The following is a 20,818-nucleotide window of genomic DNA, read 5'->3' as shown; positions in this document are numbered from 1 at the left end:
TCAGTTTATTCAAAGACCTATACTTTGGTTTTGTTTCATCTTGTGTTAGCAGCTTTATGAATCAATCAGCTTTCCACTAGATTTTTAGAAATTCTTATCTAGTTCGGTGTTAATGATTGAAAGTTATCAAAACCTGTATTCTAGAATACTGGTGTCATTTCCATGAATCTTTTTGAAGATGAAGCATCTTTGCCAGTAGTTGATTGTAAATGCTTCCAGAGAAAAATCAAGAGTGAAGCAATAAATGTCTGTGAATGGCAAGACTTCAGAATAGCTTTGGTTAAAGATCTAGTAAGAGTTTGCCCAAAAAAATGATGCAATTGAGCAGCAGATTGTTATCTTTTTGATATATAGTATTGTAAGATAATAACTGGAATTATAACGGATAACATCATACCAGGACATACTACAATTTTAGGAACTTTGTATGATTTCTGGAACAGTTATAGTAATAAGAATATATACTTTTTTTACAAGCAGAGAAAGACAACTATCATATGATTTCTCTCATCTATGGAACATAAGAACTAGAATGATCAGTAGGGGACGAAAGGGATAAAGAAAGGGGGGGTAATCAGAAGGGGGAATGAAACATGAGAGACTATGGACTATGAGAAACAAACTGAGGGCTACAGAGGGGAGGGGGGTGGGGGAATGGGATAGACCAGTGATGGGTAGTAAGGAGGGCACGTATTGCATGGTGCACTGGGTGTTGTACGCAACTAATGAATCATCGAGCCTTACATCGAAAACCGGGGATGTACTGTATGGTGACTAACATAATATAATAAAAAATCATTATAAAAAAAAAAGAATATATACTTTTTTTAAAAAAGATTTTGTTTATTTATTTGACAGAACACAAGCAGGAGGAGCGGGAGGCAGAGGGAGAGGGAGAAGCAGCCCTCCCCCGCCAGCAGAGCAGGGAGCCTGATGCAGGGCTCGATCCCAGGACCCTTGGATCATTACCTGAGCCAAAGGCAGACGATTAACCGACTGAGCCACCCAGGCGCCCCTATATTAATAACATATAACCAGGGGCGTCTGGGTGGCTGGGTCTGTTAAGCATCTGCCTTTGGCTCAGGTCATGATTCTGGAGTGCTGAGGTCGAGCCCCACATTGGGCTCCCTGCTCCACGAGGAGTCTGTATCTCCCTCTGCCCCTCCCCTTGTTCATGCTCTCTCTCACTCTCTCAAATAAGTAAAATATTTTTTTTTAAATATCATATAACCATATGAATATAATCTAAGAAGATTGAGCATTACTTTTTATTCGACAGTATTTCCCATGAAGTTTAACATATCAAATAAGCCTAAGTAATATTTCTTTTTTACACAGAGAACACAACTTTTGAGATTTTTCAGGGTTCTTCAGGAAAATCCCCAGTTAGTTCAAGGTCAAGAAGACTTTATTCAGAGTATGATTTGCCGAAATTTGTTAAGAATGTCAAAAGATTTGGGGCATCAGGGTGGCTCAGTCAGTTAAGCATCCAACTCTTGGTTTACTCAGGTCTTGATCTCCCGGTTGTGAGATTAAGCCCCACATCAGGCTCCACACTGAGCATGGAGCCTGCTTGAGATTCTCTCTCCTCTCTCTCTGCCCTTCCCCCTCTCTAAAAAGTAATAATAAATAAAATTTTTTAAAAAGTCAAAAGATTTAAAACATTTGATCATATAGGATAGCAATTCACTGTGAAACAATACTTAGTTATCCATTCAACCAAAGTGACAATTAAAAGATTTCAAAGGCAAAAATAGAAAGTCATATATTTGTTTAAAAAAAACAGCTCTTTTAATAGAGAAGACTCCGTTTTTTTTAAGTAACCAAAAGCATGATAAAGACAACATGAACCACAGAAAATTATTTTGATAAAGCATAGAATCTTTGTTTTCTAGGCAGATTACTTAAAAAGCAAAGAAAAACCTTTCATAATCTTATCAAGAGCAGATAAATAGTCCAAGAAAACTTTGTCCTTTTAGCAGATGAAAGGAAATTAAGTTATAGTTTTATATAAATACATTATATATTAAAGCTTATTTTTAAAAACCCTTAGGGGTGCCTTTGTGGCTCAGTAGGTTAAGCATCCGACTCTTGATTTTGGCTCAGGTCATGATATCAGGGTTGTGGGATCGAGCCCTGCATCAGGCTCCATGCACAGTGGGGAGTCTGCTTGAGATTCTCTCTCCCTCTGCCCCTCCCCCCACTTACATGCACACTTGCTCATTCTCTCTAAAATAAATAAATCTTTTTTTAAAATCAAAAATAAAAACTCTTACGGTAAATCTATTCAATTTTACCCAGCTTTGACCTCACAACATAAAATATCTTTTCTGCATACGTTCTGCAACTTTCTATTTCCATTTAGGCTCTATCCCACTCTTTTTACTTTCCTATTCTGGAACAGCCAGTCATTTTACCTTAGACAACAGTACTCTCTTTTTTCATTATGAAAACACATCCTATATTCTTTGCATACTATGCACGTAAATACACCTGATTTTCTTCCCACATTTTGTATACAGAATTGCTTCCTTTTACTTTTACTGTTTCTAGGAGGTTTATTTTTACATATTGATTATAAGTTTTAACTATTAGTGATCTTTACCTTCCAGTGAAAACTAAGGCACAGGCAGTTGTGAACTGTGTTTCATACACTAGCACCCCATAGTAGACTAGCAAACTTATAAATACATAGTTATAGAAACGTACAGTTTTTAGGGGCGCCTGGGTGGCACAGCGGTTAAGCGTCTGCCTTCGGCTCAGGGCGTGATCCCGGCATTCTGGGATCGAGCCCCACATCAGGCTCCTCCCCTAGGAACCTGCTTCTTCCTCTCCCACTCCCCCTGCTTGTGTTCCCTCTCTCGCTGGCTGTCTCTCTCTGTCAAATAAATAAAATCTTAAAAAAAAAAAAAAAAAAAGAAACGTACAGTTTTTAGAGACGTGTTTTTTGTAGTATAATTTTTCAATGTGGCAATATTAATAGACTCACATATCTTTAGTCTCTGTAAAAATTAAAAAGCCAAAAGTAGGGGCACCTGGGTGGCTTAGTCGGTTAAGTGTCTGACTCTTGATTTCAGCTCAGGTCTTGATCTGAGGGTTGTGACTGCGTTGGGCTCCACAGTGGACATGGAGCCTACTTGAAATGAAATGAAGTGAAGTTTCAGGCCAAAAGTAGATAAACATGTTTAGCTATCAGTATCTCAGTATATTATCTTATTTGAGAATGACCTATTCATATTCAATGAATATTCATTATATAGTTTAACTTTATGTAAACTTTTATTTAAGTGTATTTAAATTACTTGTTTTTAACAATTATGCTTAGATTAGACATGAAACTGCTAACCATCATTTTTTCTTCTTGACAAATTTTGCAACAGAAATATAGCATGAGCTTATTTGACTGGTAAACCCAGATAGAAAAATTGCATGCTTGCATTACATTTATGTTGATAATTCTGAATACATGCCTATATTTATTAAACCGACAAACTTAAACTACTTTCTGTTTATCAAAGATTATCCCACATCATGTGAACTTGGAAAACATTTGGTTTAGGTTATGTATTTCTGAATTTTAGGAATAGTTAATTTATACAAGTGTTTCTTTCACTTTTAGCCAGTTAAATAGAACTCTTTTAAAAATATCACATATACACACATAGATATACATAAGCGTACAGACACACACAGAGATCTTATATTTTCACCTTAAAATTTTTGCTATGTCTCGGGTACAGTAATAAAGAACTCAAAAGATTAGGTGGATCCAGAAGTGTATTTGGCAGAGAGACTAAGTTAAGGTTGCCTGGTTAGATGGCCAAAGTTTTTTTTACTAAAGTTTGCTTGCTGTAAGGATTCTTCTGCAGAAGCTATTTTTGGAGTCGTTTTGCCTTTTAGAAGCTTCTACATACCAGTCAAAGAATGCATTCCATTATCTCTGAGAGTTTTGATCCTCCCTTTTCAAGGGTGTTGTTTAAGGTGTATTTATCTTAAGTTAAAGTTTCCTCCAAGGGGGCCACTACAATTCCAAATTATCTGAAAGTTCACTCATTTTCCACAAGTACACAAGATCCAGGGCGCCTGGGTGGCTCAGCTGGTTAAGCGTCTGCCTTTGGCTCACGTCTTGATCCCAAGGTCCTGGGATCAAGCCTTGTGGAGGGTTCCCTGCTCAGCGGGGAGTCTGCTTCTCCCTCTCCCTCTGCCCCTCCTCCCAGTTTGTGCTCTCTCGAGTGCACACTCCCTGTCTCGTGCTTTCCCTCTCTCTCTCTCTCAAATAAATAAATACAATCTTAAAAAAAAATACACAAGATCCTCATCCATGAGTTTGGAATTTCCCTCCTCTTCTGTTTTTCAGAAGAGTTTGGGATTGATTGGTATTAATTCTTAGGATGGTTAGAATTCACCAGTGAAGCCATCTGGTCCTGGACTTTGATTTGTTGGGAGGTTTTTTATGCTGATTCAGTCTCCTTATTCTAATTGATATATTCAGACCTCCTATTTCTTCATGATTCAGTCTTCTAAGGTTGTGTGTTTCTGGGAATTTTTCCTTTTAGGTTGTCCAGTTTGATGGTGTTTGTGTTTCTGTGGTATCAGTAATGTCTCCTTTTTCATTTTTTATTTTATTTGAACGCTTTTCTTTTTTTCTTGATGAGTCTAAGCCTGGTTGGTTTGCCATTTTTACCTTTTCAAGCTTAGTTTGGTCTTTTCTATTGACTTTTTAGTTTCTCTTTCATTTATTTGTTCTCTGATCTTTGTTATATCCTACCCTCTACTAACTTTGGGCTCTTCTTTTTCTAGTTCCTTGAGATGTCAAGTTAGGTCACTTATTTGAGATCTTTCTTGTTTCTTGATAGAGGCCTTTATTAGTATGAACTACCCTCTTAGAACTACTTTTATTGCATCCCATAAATTTGGGGATGTTGTATTTTCATTAGTCTCAAGGTATTTTTTTTTAATTTCTCTTTTGATTTTTTTCTTTGACCCACTGGTGTTCAGTAGCATGTGGTGTAATCTCCACATAGTGGTGAATTTTGCAGTTTTCTTCTTGTAATTGATTTCTAGTTCCATATCATTGCAGTTGGAAAAGATGCTTGATATGATTTCAGTCTCCTTAATTTATTGACTTGTTTTGTGGACTAAGCTACGATCTATCCTGAAGAACGTTCTATGTGTGCTTGAGAAGAATGCACTGTCTATTGCTTTTGGATGAAATATTGTGTGTATATCTATTTTTTTTAAGATTTTATTTATTTATTTATTCAACAGAGATAGAGACAGCCAGCGAGATAGGGAACACAAGCAGGGGGAGTGAGAGAGGAAGAAGCAGGCTCTTAGCTGAGAAGCCTGATGTGGGGCTTGATCCCATAACGGTGGGATCACGCCCTGAGCCGAAGGCAGACGCTTAACGACTGGGCCACCCAGGTGCCCCTGTGTGTATATCTATTAAATCTTTATGGTCTAACATGTTATTTAAGCCTGATGTTTCTTTATTGAGTTTCTGTCTGGATGATCTATCCATTGATGTAAATGGTACATTAATGTCCCCTACTATCACAATTTGCTATTTCTCCCTTTGGTATGTTTTTTTGGTTTTGTTTTGTTTCTTTTTTTTTTTTTTTTCCAATTTATTTATTGAAGGGCAGAGGAAGAGAGGATCTTAAGCAGACTCCACACCCAGCGTGGAGCCTGATGCAGGCCTTGATCTCACAACCCTGAGATCATGACCTGAGCCGAAATCAAGAGTAAGACACTTAACCGACTGAGCCACCCAGATGCCCCTCCCTTTAGTTATGTTAATATTTCCTTTATATGTTTTTAGTGCTTCTGTGTTGGGTGCATAAAGATTTACAAAAGTTACATCTTTTTGTTGAATTGAGTCCTTTATCATTATGTCATGTCCTTGTCTCTTATTACAATCTTTGTTTTAAAGTGGTTTTTTTTAAAGATTTTATTTATTTGAAAGACACAGAGTGAGCACAAGCAGGGGGAGGGGCAGAGGGAGAAGCAGACTCCCCACTGAGCAGAGACACCCCCCCCCCAACACAGGGCTCAGTCCCAGGACCCTGAGATCATGTCCTGGGCTGAAGGCAGACACTCAACCGACTGAGCCGCCCAGGCACCCCTAAAGTGTTTATATATTTATTTATATACACACACACACACACACATATAAACACTATATATGTGTGTATATGTGTGTGTGTGTGTGTGTGTGTGTGTGTGTGTATATATATATTTTTTTTTTAAGTGTAGCTACCCCAATTTTATTTTGGTTTCCATTTGTGTAGAACATCCTTTTTTATCCCTTTTATTTTCAGTCTGTGTGTGTCCTTACATATGAAGTGAATGTCTTATAGGTACCATGTAGATGGGTTTTGTTGTTTTTATCCATTCAGCTACTCTCTGTCTTTTGATTGGAGAATTTAGTCCTTTTATACTTCAAGTAATTATTGATAGGTATGTACCTATTGTCATTTTGTTCATTGTTTCCTGGTTGTTTTGCAGTTTCTGTCTCTTCCTTTCTTCTTCTCTTGCTGTCTTCCTTTTGGCTTAATGACGTCATTTAGTGGTATGCTCAGGTTCCTTACTTACTATCTTCTGTGTACCTACTATAGGTATTTGCTTTGTGGTTACCATGAGGTTTACTAGAACAATCTATATTCATAACAGTCTGTTTTAAATTTATAACAACTCAAGTTTGAATGCATTTTAAAGTTGCGTGTTTTTACTCTCCCCAGCCTATGTTTTATTTTTTTGTTGTCACAATTTTACATTTATCTTGTATATCACTTGACTAATTATGGTAGTTATGGTTATTTTTACTGCTTATTCTTTAACCATCCTACTAGTTTTACAAGTATTTAATCTACTACTTTTACTATATATTTACCTGTCAAGTGAGATCTATTCTTTCATGTTTTCTTGTTACTAAGTGGCATCCTTTCTTGTCAATCTAAAAAGTACATTTAGCATTTCTTCTAAGGTTAGGTTAATGATGATGAATTCCTTTAGCCTTGCTCATCTAAAAAACTAGCTCTCCTTCAATTCTAAATAACTAATAAGTAGAGTATTCTTGGTTGGAAGGTTTTTTTCCCTACACTGTAAATATATCATGCCACTCGCTCCATGAATATATCATGCCACTCCCTCTGGCCTCCATCGTTTCTGCAGAAAATCAACTGGTAGTCTAATAGGGGTTCCTTTGTGCCTAACAAGTTTTTCTCTTGCTGCTTTTGAGATTCCTCTCGTCTTAAACTTTTGACATATTAATTATAATGTGTCTTGGTGTGGGTCATTTTGAGTTTATCTTCTTTGGAACTCTCTGGGCTTCCTGGATCTGGATGTCCATTTCTTTCCCCAGGTTAGGGAAGTTTATTTCTTCAAGAAAAATTTCTGCCCCTTTCTCTCTCCTCTTTCTGGGACCTCTATAATGCAAATGTTAGTCCATTTGATGTTGTCCTATAAATCCCGTAAGCTATCTTCACTCTTTAAAATTCTTTTTTTTGCTTTTTGCTGCTCTGACTGGGGAGTTCCACTCCTCTGTGTTTGAGTTCACTCATCTTTTTTCTGCTTCATTTGGTCTGCTGTTGAGCCCCTGTAGTGTATTTTTCAGTTGAATTATTGTATTCTTCAGCTCTGTGACTTCTTATTTGGTACTTTCTTGTATTTTCTATCCATTTGTTAAAGTTCTCACTGTGTTTATCCAATCTTCTCCCAAATTGGGCAAGCATCTTTATAACCATTACTTTGAACTCTTTATCAGGTAAATTACTTACACATTTCATTACGGTTTTTTTCTGTTTTATCTATATTCTTTTGTTTAGAACATATTCCTCTGTTTCCTGATTTTGCTTGACTCTGTGTTTGTTTCTGTGTGTTAAGCAGCCACCTCTTCCAGTCTTAAAGGAGTGGCCTTGTTTAAGAGATGAATATTATTGTTTAGCCTTGTCTAGCTCTTGGTAGTCTCTTGAACCTTTATGATTTTCCAAGCAGCCTGTCTTATTTTTTAATATAAAGCTGCCATTGTTGGGGGTTTGCCAAGTTCTGTCTGCCCTAAAGTGGGGGATCTTAGCACCTAGATTCAGGCTGATTGGAAACCAGACCTTCAGGTAGCAGCTTTTGAGTATGCAAATACATATAGGACTGTGGGACCACAAGCATGAACTCTGCTGGCCACCAGACCAGGTGATCTGGATGTGTTCCATAGATGACATTACTCCAGACAAGTGTATATTCTCCTTTCTGGAAGATACTGGAGAGCTGGAGCAAGGCAGAGGGAGAGTACTACAAAGTGGTGTCCCCCAGTCTACATTCCCTGAGAGCACCTCCATAGGCCTCTAGATGTGCCTCAGGCCCAAGCTCCAGGACAAACATATGCACCTCTTTCACAGAAAGACCAGGGGTGTGTTCAGTCTCCTGTCTGTGCAGTAGTGTTCAAGAATCAGCTGGAGTCTTATTCCCTGCCCTTATGGAGCCTGCAATCTCTTCGTTCCTTCCTAAAGCCTCCAGCCTTTGTGGGCCGTTATTCCCTTCATCGTCATCATTATCTCTGTCCTCAGCAGGTCTGTTGAGTTGTTACAGTCATTATTTCAGCTGTCCTTCCCCTGAGTAAACTTCTTTTTTTTTTTTTAAAGATTTTATTTATTTATTCGACAGAGATAGAGACAGCCAGCGAGAGAGGGAACACAAGCAGGGGGAATGGGAGAGGAAGAAGCAGGCTCACAGTGGAGGAGCCCGATGTGGGGCTGGATCCCATAACGCCGGGATCACGCCCTGAGCCGAAGGCAGACGCTTAACCGCTGTGCCACCCAGGCGCCCCCCCTGAGTAAACTTCTTACTGCCTTTGGGCTGATAAGGGTCAGTCTGAGCCCAGGCATGCAGGTCTGGCCCTGTCCTCTCCAACCTCATGGCTTATAACCCATTTATATCCCAGTCCCTGAATGTGTTTTGACACATGGTAGTTTGTCCTCCTAGACTCAGCGTCACCGCCTCTGGGAGCTCTTCCCTGATTCTCTGAGGCTGCATCACCCTGAACAGACACTGCTTCTCTGGGTCTGTTTCCTCAGGAGGACAAGTATTTTGAAGGCAATGTCAATGTCTTATTCATTTCAGCATTTCTAGCACTTGGTACATAAGATGGATCAGTTCATATGGAATGATCTCATTTCTCAAGTTCCATGTATCCCCTGATGCATTATCTTCTTCACCAATCTCATGAAACCTTTTTCCTGGGAACCCCAGTCACTTGTGGCCCTTAATGGGGGGTGTGCCAGCTACTAGTTTGCTTGCACCCCCACCTCCCAGCACACCGAGTTCACAGACCTATGGGACACCCTGACAGTGGACCGCCACCTGCTGGTTAGTAGGTTTCTAGGACAGACAAGGGTCAGGGCTACAGAGAGAGTAGGGGTTCTTAATTTCAAGGCATTCCATAATGTAAAACCCTTCTCAGAATAATATTTTCAGATGCACAATATAAAGCACATAGATTATAAGTGAAAGCAATCATAATGAAAAATAGGTATCAAAATGTTAGAAAACATATATATTGCTTATAGATGTGATATGTATGTATATGTAATGTGATACCTCTCAGTCTTAAATAACAGGATCTAGTGATTGGTCTAATAACTACTGTTATTTCAAAGTGATGAACAGAATTTTGAGATGTCTGCACAGCTCTCTTGTGAGATGAAATCTATGATTTCTATTGCTGACAGTCACAGGGACTGCTTATACTCCTAGAGTTGGCTACCTCCATCCATACAGACAGGAAGTACTGAATTTCAGTTAGAGGTTAGTCAAACTAAAAACCAAATGTTTTCTGTCCTTTTTTTTTTAAAGGTTTTATTTTTATTTAACAGCATAAGCACAAGCAGGGGGAGGGGCAGAGGGAGAGAGAGAAGCAGGCTCCCTGCTGAGCAAGGAGCCTGATGCAGGGCTCCATCCCAGGACCCTGGGATCATGACCTGAGTCAAAGGCAGACACTTAACCAACTGAGCCATCCAGGCACCCCACCAAATCTTTTCCCATCCAGGTCAAAGACACCTTGAATTCTTGTTGGTGATAGGGGAGGTGTGTGGACCCCAGGTAAGGAACCCCTGAATGGGGTTTCAGAGGCATGGCAGAAAAATGCTTTTAAATACAGCGGCTAGTAAAGTGTCTGTGTGATTCTGAGTGTAATGGGCAGCTGAGAGTGGAAGAGGAGGTGTGGTGTAGACAGTGTCTCTAGAAAGTCTTAAGTTTGAATTCCATAGGCATCATTTACCAGTGTTGTGAAGTTTGGCCCAAACTTCCCCTTGCCCCGTGTCCATTTCCTCATCTATAAAATAGGAATGACGAGGTTTTCCTCACAGGTTGTTAAAAGGACTTAATAAGTTAACGTGAAAACTACTGGGGGTCAAATGTTTGATGTTAAATAAGAATGTTAATGTTATTAAATGTCTGTGGAACACGCACGCACACGCACGCACATGCACACACATAACTTCTTACAAAACAGAAACCCACCCCGAAGTCTGACTGGCTGTGTGACTCACAGAAGATAGTGAACCTTTCTCGCCTGACAAATGTGGGTAAGTCTGCCCTGCTGCTTCCACCCGATCAAAGAGAACAACCACAAACGCAGTCTCTCACCTTGTTATTTTATTAGAAGCATATTTACATTCTTGCAGTTAAATTTTGCAGAGAACATTTTACAAAAGTTTTGTATAAAGTTTTGAAATGACATAAAAATAACTTCTATCCTTTATAAAGGGAAAATATAAGTTAGTTATATTTACTCTGCCAAAAACGGACTGAAAACGAGAAACAGTTCCATCTGTCCCTTACAGAGGAAACATCAGCAGAGGGCATGAGGAATACTGTGTGGGCCTTCTCACTGATGGGCATGCACACCGGCTCCATCATGAGGCTGGAGGACCCAACCAGCCCCCATCCAGAAAGGACAGAGGACCTATCAGGCCTCGGGCAGCACTGAACAGGGAAGCAGCAACTCCTTGAACAAGATTCAAGGAGTCATGTGAATGACAGGCCAAATAGGGGAATGGTCAAAGACTTTCATCTGAACCATGAAACTAGCATTTCACCTACATACTCACTCTCACACCCCAGGCTGCAAAAGGCAATATTGTAAAGAAAGCCAGAATCAGCCCTGCGGGACCATTTGCCAGTGCTGGCCTTGTCTGGTGGAACTCGGTCAATGTTCTGTAACTACACTGCTGCTAGTTCACATTTTCCCAGCACCTATGCACCAAAAGGAATAAAAGAGGACAATGGTTTCCCTTGTCTCATATGTGTGAGACCAGAAAACTGTCCCATCTGGGTCAAATACTGAAGCAGGCAAGCTGAAATGTTCACTAACTTAAGAGGACCCCTGCCTTCCCACAACCCCCAGAGCATCTTCACTGCATACAGGAGCCTTGGGAACCATGAGTCCCTTCTTGTTGAGTGGCTACCCTCCCTCCCCAAGATCCAGTTCTAACCAGCGCCAACAAAACTTCAAGAGAATTGCTTTAGGACTAAGCATCAAATCTTAAACGTTTAGGAGTGAAGGAAAAAGTCCTCCCTGGAATGTCTGCCACTCCATCAACAGCAAAACGGTACCCAGACTTAATATATCATCCATGATTCCTCAAAATCGCCTTCAGTTTCATTTATTTAAAGCAGGTACCTTCCTGTAGAAGCCATTTATATTTGTTTCAAGTTAGAAATCAAAGTGAACAAAGTTTTCTTTGTAGATAAACTGAATGCCTGTTTGAGCATGACTTTTACTGGGTTATCTACATCCTGCAGTCTGTGGGAATCAGAATCTGTAGGAGGCCAGCCGAGTAACCCAAAGGCCCAGGATTCCATCTGAGATACAGAACCTTTGCATCCACTGTGTTGGTGGGTGCAGGAAGCACTGTATTTCTCCTTGATGCTTTTTCTTCCTCAACAGAAATCCCAGTGACCACCAGCCTGTGTCTCAAGTGTAAGGCCAGACTCCTGCTAGGAGAGGCAGAGGGAAACAGCCTTCCCATATCACCTGCAGATACGATGGGCAGGTGTGCGACAGCAACAGCCTAGGCACAGTCTAGTGTGGTGAGGAATTTATCCCTGAACACAGGAGCCTGTGTGGGGGCCAAAGGGAATCACAGACTGGCAGTCCAGCCTGTACCATTTATGCCAGCACGCAGCACACTTCACACCAGTGGCTTCACCTACACATGCTCAGTGGCACCGGCTCAGGCAGGGAATACGTTTCAACCCACCTGGCACAAGAGGCCTAGGGCAGAGGCAAGCCTGGGGAATGCCAGGGCAGCCAAGCCCTGTGCATGTGTATGTATATGTGTGCCGGTGGGGCGGGGGGCACATGATGGCACGAAACACCCAAGACCAGCAGAATGAGCAGTTCAGGCTCTCCTTCATCCTGCTGTTGTAGATATGGTCTTGTCTCAAGAGAAAAGCAAATCGGGGGCTACTGGAAGGATGAGGGCACCCTGTGAGCAGCTAGCTGCAGGGTAGGCTTCACTAGGAACCAAAATGGCTGCTAAGAGCCATGGTTTTTGTCTGATAATACAAGGAATGGCTGAAAAGCCAGCAAGAATCACAATATGGACAAACTCATTGTAACCAGCGGCAGCACTTTCTGCCCACAGACAGCAAAACCGGTGTTTTGGCAAACAGGAGGGCCCCAAGGCTGCAGAACACCATTCCTCCTGGACCCTGACCCCACTAGTAGCCCAGATCACTGACAACCTGAAGAGATGTGGGGCTCAAAGAGGACATACATTAGGATCAGGCAACACATAATAAAACCTCGCCCCTCCATAAGTGAGCGAGAATTAAGGAACACTGGGATGGGTCTGTTGGGCACAGCTGGGGTAGCACAAGGCAAGGGGCTGGATTCAAGTTGGCATGGAAGCAAGAGGGAAGGGGGTCCTGAGTTACTTGTTCACAGAGAGCGGGTGGGCAAGGCCCACCAGCCTGCCAGCCACAGCCCCAGCTGGCTGTTAAGGAGTATCCACAGAGCTGTAGGGGAAGAACTTGGTGGCCTTATTTGGGGTGGTAGGGTTCAGGCATTCTGTCTCCTCATTCATTTTGAAGAACATCTCCTGCTCTCGCTTCTTCTGGTTCAGATCTTCTTCCAGAGCCTAGGACAGAGAGAAGGCAGAAAGAGCTCAGTCAGATCCCATAGGACACAGGTCTCCCAAACACAGGACCCCCACCAAAGTGGCCTTCTCTGGAAATTCCACCACCCCCCCAGGCCTTTAATGCATGGTAACTCAGTCTTCCCTCTTTCTTTTCCCAGAGCCGGTCACCCAGAAGATAGGTACCACCTCTTGCTTCTTTCTGCCACAACCATACAGGAGTTTGCTGTGGGCCAAGGGCTATAGTTTGGTAAAATGCTATCTCAGTGTGGGGAGGGGGGGGCAGATGCCAATCTCCTGGCAGGAAAATAGCCAAATAAATGGAGAAAGACCCAAGGTAGAAAATGAACAGATTTAACAGCAGGTGGTGGAGAGGTGAGGGGTGGGGGTTGGTGGGGGCAGAAATGTCCCAAGTACATAGTGTTCCTAATGAGAGCACTGTCCCACAGAGATCATCCAGGGTGTTGTTTTTAAAATGCATGTGCCTTCACCCCCTGACATTCTGATTCTGAAAATTTGTGTTAGGTGTGGTAGGACAGGGGTTCTCTGTGTTAAAAAACACAAGCAGAGTGTCTAGTTGACCATTACTACAGGAGCTTCCCTGGGGCACATGCAAGTTTATCTAGATAAATTGGATCCTACCAGAAAAATGTCTTGAGGGGTTCTCCAATAATAGGCATTCAATTAAAACGGGAAGCAAAGTGTAGTGGAAAGAACATGAGCTTTAAAGTCATACAGAATTCAGCTTTCTTATTACCAGCAGCATGGTCGTCACATGTCACCTTTCGTCTTATGTAAAATGGCAATATCACTACCTATCTAGCAGGGCTGTTAGGAGGATTAAACTAAAAACGAATGGGTCATAATCGCTGAGTACTTCCTACATGTCAGGTGCTATGCTAACTACATCACATCTTGTTCAGTCTTCACCCTGTGGGACGGGTAGTGTGACTTCCATCTTACAGATGGAGAAGCTGAAGCTCAGAGGCTTAGATCACTTGCCCAAGGTTACTCAGCTAGCCAGGGGCATAATCAAGATGGGAACCCACCTCTAACTTCAGAGTTAAGCTCTGAAACACTCTGGTCCGCTGTCTGCAAAGCCAGGCACACACCCGGGCTGCTCAGTAAATGTGGCTTCATGATCAGCATCTGACCCATCAGCCCAATTTCCTTATTTTCACTATAGAAGTAAATATGTTAATAGGATTTGACCAGCCTTCTATTATGTGTCTTTCTTTTTTTTTTTAAGAGTTATTTATTTGAGAGAGAGAGAGAGAGACAAGCAGACTGCTGAGCAGGGAGCCCAACGCAGGGCTCGATCCCAGGACCCCAAGACCAGAGCTGAAATCAAGAGTCGGACACTTAACCAACCAAGCCACCCAGGCGCCCCTATTATGTGTCTCTTTTTAAGACTATCCTTGGGATGCCCTGAAATAGTCTCAACAAATAATGACCAGATCCCCCCTTATGTTCTTATTCCTTTAGTAGTACTAAATTCTAGTGAGTTCTCTATACTTCTAGGGAAAGATGGGGAAGGGACATGGATCACAATACCAATCTTTCCAATCTGTTATAGGATGTCCGTGTTAAGGCAGGCAAGGTATTTGAAGTCATGCCTCATCTTGGACTTAACTGATTTGAAATTTCTGGTGATTCACACAGATTCCTGGCTTAAGTTCTCCTTTGCTGGATGTATTAATATTAATACATGAGAAGCAAACGTTATATATAAGCAAGATTAAAGTAGTACTGTTTAAGCTTTTGTAGCAGAAGTTACAAGATCCAGTGGCTGTGGGAGTCAGCCAAGTGAACTGACTGAGTGAAGAGAGCTGGGGGTGAGGCAGTGAGGAGTGGTGGGGGACCACGGTGAGGTGTAGAGCACATGCTGTGTCTGAAGAGGGCGGTTTCTTCTTAGCTTCAGCTGATGTCTGTCATGTGGTATGACAAACCCAGTGAAGCTCCTGGGTTTTCAGAAGAAACTGGAAACTCAGATTTTTATGTAAAATCTTTTTTTTTTTTTATAGATTTCATTTATTTATTTGACAGAGAGAGAGACAGCCAGTGAGAGAGGGAACACAAGCAGGGGGAGTGGGAGAGGGAGAAGCAGGCTCATAGCGGAGGAGCCTGATGTGGGGCTCGATCCCAGAACGCCGGGATCACGCCCTGAGCCAAAGGCAGACGCTTAACCGCTGTGCCACCCAGGCGCCCCTATGTAAAATCTTCTTACCCGACATTCCTTGCAGATATTGTGGGTTTGGTTCCAGACTACCACAATACAGCAAATACCACAATAAAGCAAGTTGAATGAATTTTTGTATTTCCTAGTGCATATAAAAATCATGTTTACCAAAACAAGTTATGTTTGTAGCATACTGTAGTCTTCAGTATGCAACGGCATGGTCTAAAAAACAATGTGCATACCGTAATCAAAGTGTACTTTATTGCTAAAAAATTCTAACCATCATCTGAGTTTTTAGCAATTCATAATGTTTTTGCTAGTGAAGGGTCTTGCCTCAGTGCTGACGGCTGCTGACTGAACAAGGCGGTTGCCGAAGGTTGGAGTGGCTGTGGCAATTTTTCTTCTTACTATTGAAATATAATTGACATGCAGTGTTTATATTATTTTCAGGTGTACAACAGTGATTCAGCAGTTCTGCACATTATGCTATGCTCACCATGGTAAGTTATTTCGTAATTTTATTATTGAAGTATAGTTCACATACAAGGCAGTTTCTTAAAATAAGACAACAGTGAAGTTTGCCACATCGATTGACTCTAGCATGTTATGCCATTTGACAGCATTTTACCCACAATAGAAGTTCTTTCAAATGGAAGTCAGTCCTCTCAAACCCTAGCTCCGCCTTATCAACTAACCATGCGGTATTTTTTTTTAATTATGTTAGTCACCATACAGTAGTACATCCTTAGTTTTTGATGCAGTGTTCCAGGATTCATTGTTTGCCTATAACACCCACTGCTCCTTGCAGTACGTGCCCTCCTTACTACCCTTCGCTGGGCTAGCCCATCCCCCCACCCCCCTCCCCTCTAAAACCCTCAGTTTGTTTCCCGGAGTCCATAGTCTCTCGTGGTTCATTACCCCTTCTGTTTACCCTCCCTTCATTTTTCCCTTCCTTCTCATAACGATCTCCCTGCTATTCCTTATGTTCCACAAATGAGTGAAACCATATGATAATTGTCTTTCTCTGCTTGACTTATTTCACTTAGCATAATCTCCTCCAGTCCCGTTTATGTTGATGCAAATGTTGGGTAATCATTCTTTCTGATGGCTGAGTAATATTCCATTGTATATATGGACCATATCTTCTTTATCCATTCGTCTGTTGAAGGGCATCTCAGCTCCTTCCACAGTTTGGCTATTGTGGACAATGCTGCTATGAACATTGGGGTGCATGTGGCCCTTCTTTTCACTACGTCTGTATCTTTGGGGTAAATACCTAGCAGTGCAATTGCTGGGTCATAGGGTAGCTCTACTTTTTGAGGGCCCTCCACACTGTTTTCCATAGTGGCTGTACCAACTTGCATTCCTGCCATCAGTGTAAGAGGGTTCCCCTTTCTCCACATCCTCTCCAACATTTGTTGTTTCTTGCCTTGTCAATTTTTGCCATTCTTACTGCTATAAGGTGGTATCTCAATGTGGTTTTGATTTGAATTTCCCTGATGGCTAATGATGTTGAACATTTTTTCATGTATCTGTTAGCCATTTGTATATCTTCATTGGAAAAGTGTCTGTTTATGTCTTCTCCCCATTTTTTATTTGATTGTTTCTTGGGTATTGAGTTTGAGAAGTTCTTTATAGATCTTGGATACCAGCCTTTTATCTGTAGTGTCATTTGCAAATATCTTCTCCCATTCCATGGATTGCCTCTTTGTTTTGTTGACTGTTTCCTTTGCTGTGCATAAGCTTTTTATCTTGATGAAGTCCCAAAAGTTCATTTTTGCTTTTGTTTCCCTTGCCTTTGGAGACGTGTCATGAAAGAAGTTGCTGTGGCCGATGTCGAAGAGGTTACAGCCTATGTTCTCCTCTATGATTTTGATGGATTCCTGTCTGACATTGGGGTCTTTCATCCATTTGGAACTTATCTTTGTGTATGGTGTGAGAGAGTGGTCAAGTTTCATTCTTCTGTATATAGCTGTTCAATTTTCCCAGCACCATTTATTGAAGAGACTGTCTTTTTTCCATTGGATATCTTTTCCTGCTTTGTCAAAGATCAGTTGACCATGGAGGTGAGGGTCCATTTCTGGAGTCTGTATTCTGTTCCATTGGTCTATGTGCCTGTTTTTGTGCCAGTACCATGCTGTCTTGGTGATCACAGCAGTATAGCTTGAAATCAGGCAACGTGATGCCCCCCGCTTTTTCTTTTTCAACATTTTCTTGGTGATTCAGGGTCTTTTCTGATTCCACACAAATTTTAGGATTGTTTGTTCCAGCACTTTGAAAAATGTCATTGGTATTTTGATTGGGGTGGCGTTGAAAGTGTATATTGCTCTGGGTAGCATAGACATTTTAACTATGTTTATTCTTCCGATCCATGAGTATGGAATGTTTTTCCATCTTTTTGTGTCTTCTTCAGTGTCTTTCATCAGTGTTCTGTAGTTTCTAGAGTATAGATCTTTAACCTCCCTGGTTAAGTTTATTCCAAGATATCTTATGGTTTTTGGTGCTATTGTAAATGGAATCGATTCCCTAATTTCTCTTTCTTCAGTCTCATTGTCAGTGTATAGAAATGCAGCTGATTTCTGAGCATTGTTTTGTATCCTGCCACGTTACTGAATTGTTGTATGAGTTCTAGTAATTTGGGGGGTGGAGTCTTTTGGGTTTTCCACATAAAGTATTATGTCATCTGCGAAGAGAGAGAGTTTGACTTCTTTGCCAATTGGAATACCTTTTATTCTTTTTTGTTGTCTGATTGCTGTTGCTAGGACTTCTAGTCCTATGTTGAACAATAATAACGAGAGTGGGCATCCTTATCATGTTCCTGATCTTAAGGGAAAAGCTCTCAGCTTTTCCCCATTGAGAATGATATTTGCTGTAGGCTTTTCATAGATGGTTTTTATGAAATTGAGGAATGTACCCTCTATCCCTACACTCTGAAGGGTTTTTTTTTTTAAGATTTTATTTATTTATTTGACAGAGAGAGAGACAGCCAGCGAGAGAGAGAACACAAGCAGGGGGAGTGGGAGAGGAAGAAGCAGACTCCCAGCAGAAGAGCCTGACATGGGGCTCGATCCCAGAACTCCGGGGTCACGCCCTGAGCCAAAGACAGATGCTTAACGACTGAGCCACCCAGGTGCCCCCACTCTGACGGGTTTTAATCAGGAAAGGATGCTGTATTTTGTTTGCCAAATGCTTTTTCTGCATCAATTGAGAGGACATCTGATTCTTGTCTCTTCTCTTATTAATGTGTTCTGTCACACTGATTGACTTGCGAATGTTGAATCATCCTTGCATCTCAGGGATGAATCCCACTTGGTCGTGATGGATAATCCTTTTAATATACTGTTGGATCCTATTAGCTAGGATCTTGTTGAGAATTTTGGCGTCCATATTCATCAGGGATATCGGTCTGTAATTCTCCTTTTTGATGGGGTCTTTGCCTGGTTTTGGGATCAAGGTAATGCTGGCCTCATAGAATGAGTTTGGAAGTTTTCCTTCTGTTTCTATTTTTTGAAACGGCTTCAGGAGAATAGGTATTATTTCTTCTTTGAATGTTTGGTAGAATTCCCCAGGGAATCCATCAGGCCCTGGACTCTCATTTTTTGGGAGGTTTTTGATCACTGCTTCGTTCTCTTCACTGGTTATTGGTCTATTTAGGTTGTCAGTTTCTTCCTGTTTTAGTCTTGGTAGTTTATAGGTTTCCAGGAAGGCATCCATTTCTTCCAGATTGCTTAATTTATTGGCATATAGTTGTTGATAATAGTTTCTAATGATTATTTCTATTTCCTTGGTGTTAGTCATGATCTCTCCCCTTTCAGTCATAGTTTTATTAATTTGGGTCCTTTCTCTGTTCTTTTGAATAAGTCTGGCCAGTGGCTTATCGATCTTATTAATTCTTTCAAAGAACCAGCTTCTAGTTTTTGTTGATCTGCTCTACTGTATTTCTGGCTTCTAATTCACCGATCTCTGCTCTAATCTTAATTAGTTGTCTTTTCATGCGTGGTTTAGGCCTGTTCTTTTGTTCCATCTCCAGCTGTTTAAGGTGTGAGTATAGGAACTGCATTTTAGATTGTCCTATTCTTTTGAGTGAGGCTTGGATGGCTATGTGCTTCCCCCTTAGGACTGCCTTTGCAGTGTCCCATAGGTTTTGGTCTGATGTGTTTTCATTCTCATTGGTTTCCATAAATTGCTTAAGTTCTTCTTTAATTTCCTGGTTTACCCAAACATTCTTAAGCAGGATGGTCCTCAGTTTTCAAGTGTTTGAGTTTCTTCCAAATTTTTTCTTGTGATTGAGTTCCAATTTCAAAGCATTGTGGTCTGAGAATATGCAAGGAATAATCTCAATCTTTTGATATCAGTTGAGACCTGTTTTGTGACCCAGTATATGGTTTATTCTGGAGAAAGTTCCATGTGCATTTGAAAAGATTGAGTATTCTGTTATTTTAGGGTGGAGTGTTCTGTATATGTCTATGAGGTCCATCTGGTCCAGTGTGTCATTCAAAGCTCTTGTTTCTTTGTTAATTTTCTGTTTAGATGATCTGTCTGTTGCTGAGAGTGGAGGGTTGAGGTTCCCTACTATTAACGTATTATTATCTAAATGTCTCCTTATTTTGATTAACAGATGACTTATGTAGTTGGCTGCTCCCCTGTTGCGGGCATAGATATTTATAATTGTTAGATCCTCTTGTTGGATACACCCTTTAAGAATAATATAGTGTCCTTCTGTATCTCTAACTACAGTCTTTAGCTTAAAATCTAATTTGTCTGATATGAGAATTGCTACCCCAGCTTTCTTTTGAGGTCCAATGGCACGAAAAATGGTTCCCCATCCCTTCACTTTCAGTCTGGATGTATCTTTAGGTTCAAAGTGAGTCTCTTGTAGACAACATATGGTTGGGTCATGTCTTTTTATCCATTCTGCAACCCTGTCATATTATGGGAGCATTTAGACCATTCACATTGAGAGTGATTATTGAGAGATATGATTTTAATGTCGTCATGTTGCCTGTGAAGTCCTTGTTTTTATAGACTGTCTCTGTAAATTTCTGTTCTGTATCACTCTTGGGGTCTTTCTACTTTTGTAGAACCCCCCCTAACATTTCTTGTAGGGCGGTCTTGGAAGCTCCTTGTCTCTCCATCCATTCTGAATGACAGCCTTGCTGGATACAGGATCCTTGGCTGCATGTTCTTCTCAGTGCTCTGAATATGCCCTGCCAGCCCTTTCTGGCTTGCCAAGTCTCTGTGGACAGGTCTGATGTTATTCTAATTGTCTCCCTTTGTATGTAAGGAATCTCTTCCCCCTCGCCGCTTTCAAGATTGTTTCCTTGGCTCTAAGATTTGCAGATTGTGCTATTATATGTCGTAGCGTTGATCTGTTCTCATTGATCTTGGGAGGGGTCCTCTCTGTCTCTTGGACACGAATGCTTATTTCCTTTGCCAGGTTAGGGAAGTTTCAGCTACAATTTGTTCAGAAATCTCTTCTAGACCTCTCTCTTTCTCCACCCCCTTG

General features: G+C 41.1%; 1 protein-coding gene and 1 long non-coding RNA gene across 9 annotated transcripts in view; one reads left to right on the top strand and one right to left on the bottom strand.

Moving 5' to 3' along the window:
- Positions 1-20,818, top strand: part of LOC123788593 (uncharacterized) — a 70,688-nt gene that overhangs the window by 33,303 nt on the left and 16,567 nt on the right. For all 6 annotated transcript variants that reach the window (XR_015726836.1, XR_015726839.1, XR_015726840.1 and 3 more), the window contains exon 2: positions 15,763-15,812. This is a non-coding gene — a long non-coding RNA (uncharacterized LOC123788593). The remainder of the gene's footprint in view (positions 1-15,762; positions 15,813-20,818) is intronic.
- Positions 10,628-20,818, bottom strand: part of STK10 (serine/threonine kinase 10) — a 122,881-nt gene continuing 112,690 nt past the window's right edge. For all 3 annotated transcript variants that reach the window (XM_045792108.2, XM_045792110.2, XM_045792109.2), the window contains exon 19: positions 10,628-13,136. In XM_045792108.2, coding sequence (XP_045648064.1) covers positions 12,996-13,136 — 141 coding nt within the window. In that variant the 3' untranslated portion in view covers positions 10,628-12,995. The remainder of the gene's footprint in view (positions 13,137-20,818) is intronic.

The sequence above is a fragment of the Ursus americanus genome, chromosome 15 (genome assembly GCF_024610735.1).
Source record: "Ursus americanus isolate L20-20 chromosome 15, mUrsAme1.1.p, whole genome shotgun sequence".
Taxonomy (NCBI): Eukaryota; Metazoa; Chordata; class Mammalia; order Carnivora; family Ursidae; genus Ursus; species Ursus americanus.
Note: the sequence above shows the minus strand (reverse complement) of the source record. Positions and strands in the feature narration are given on the sequence as shown.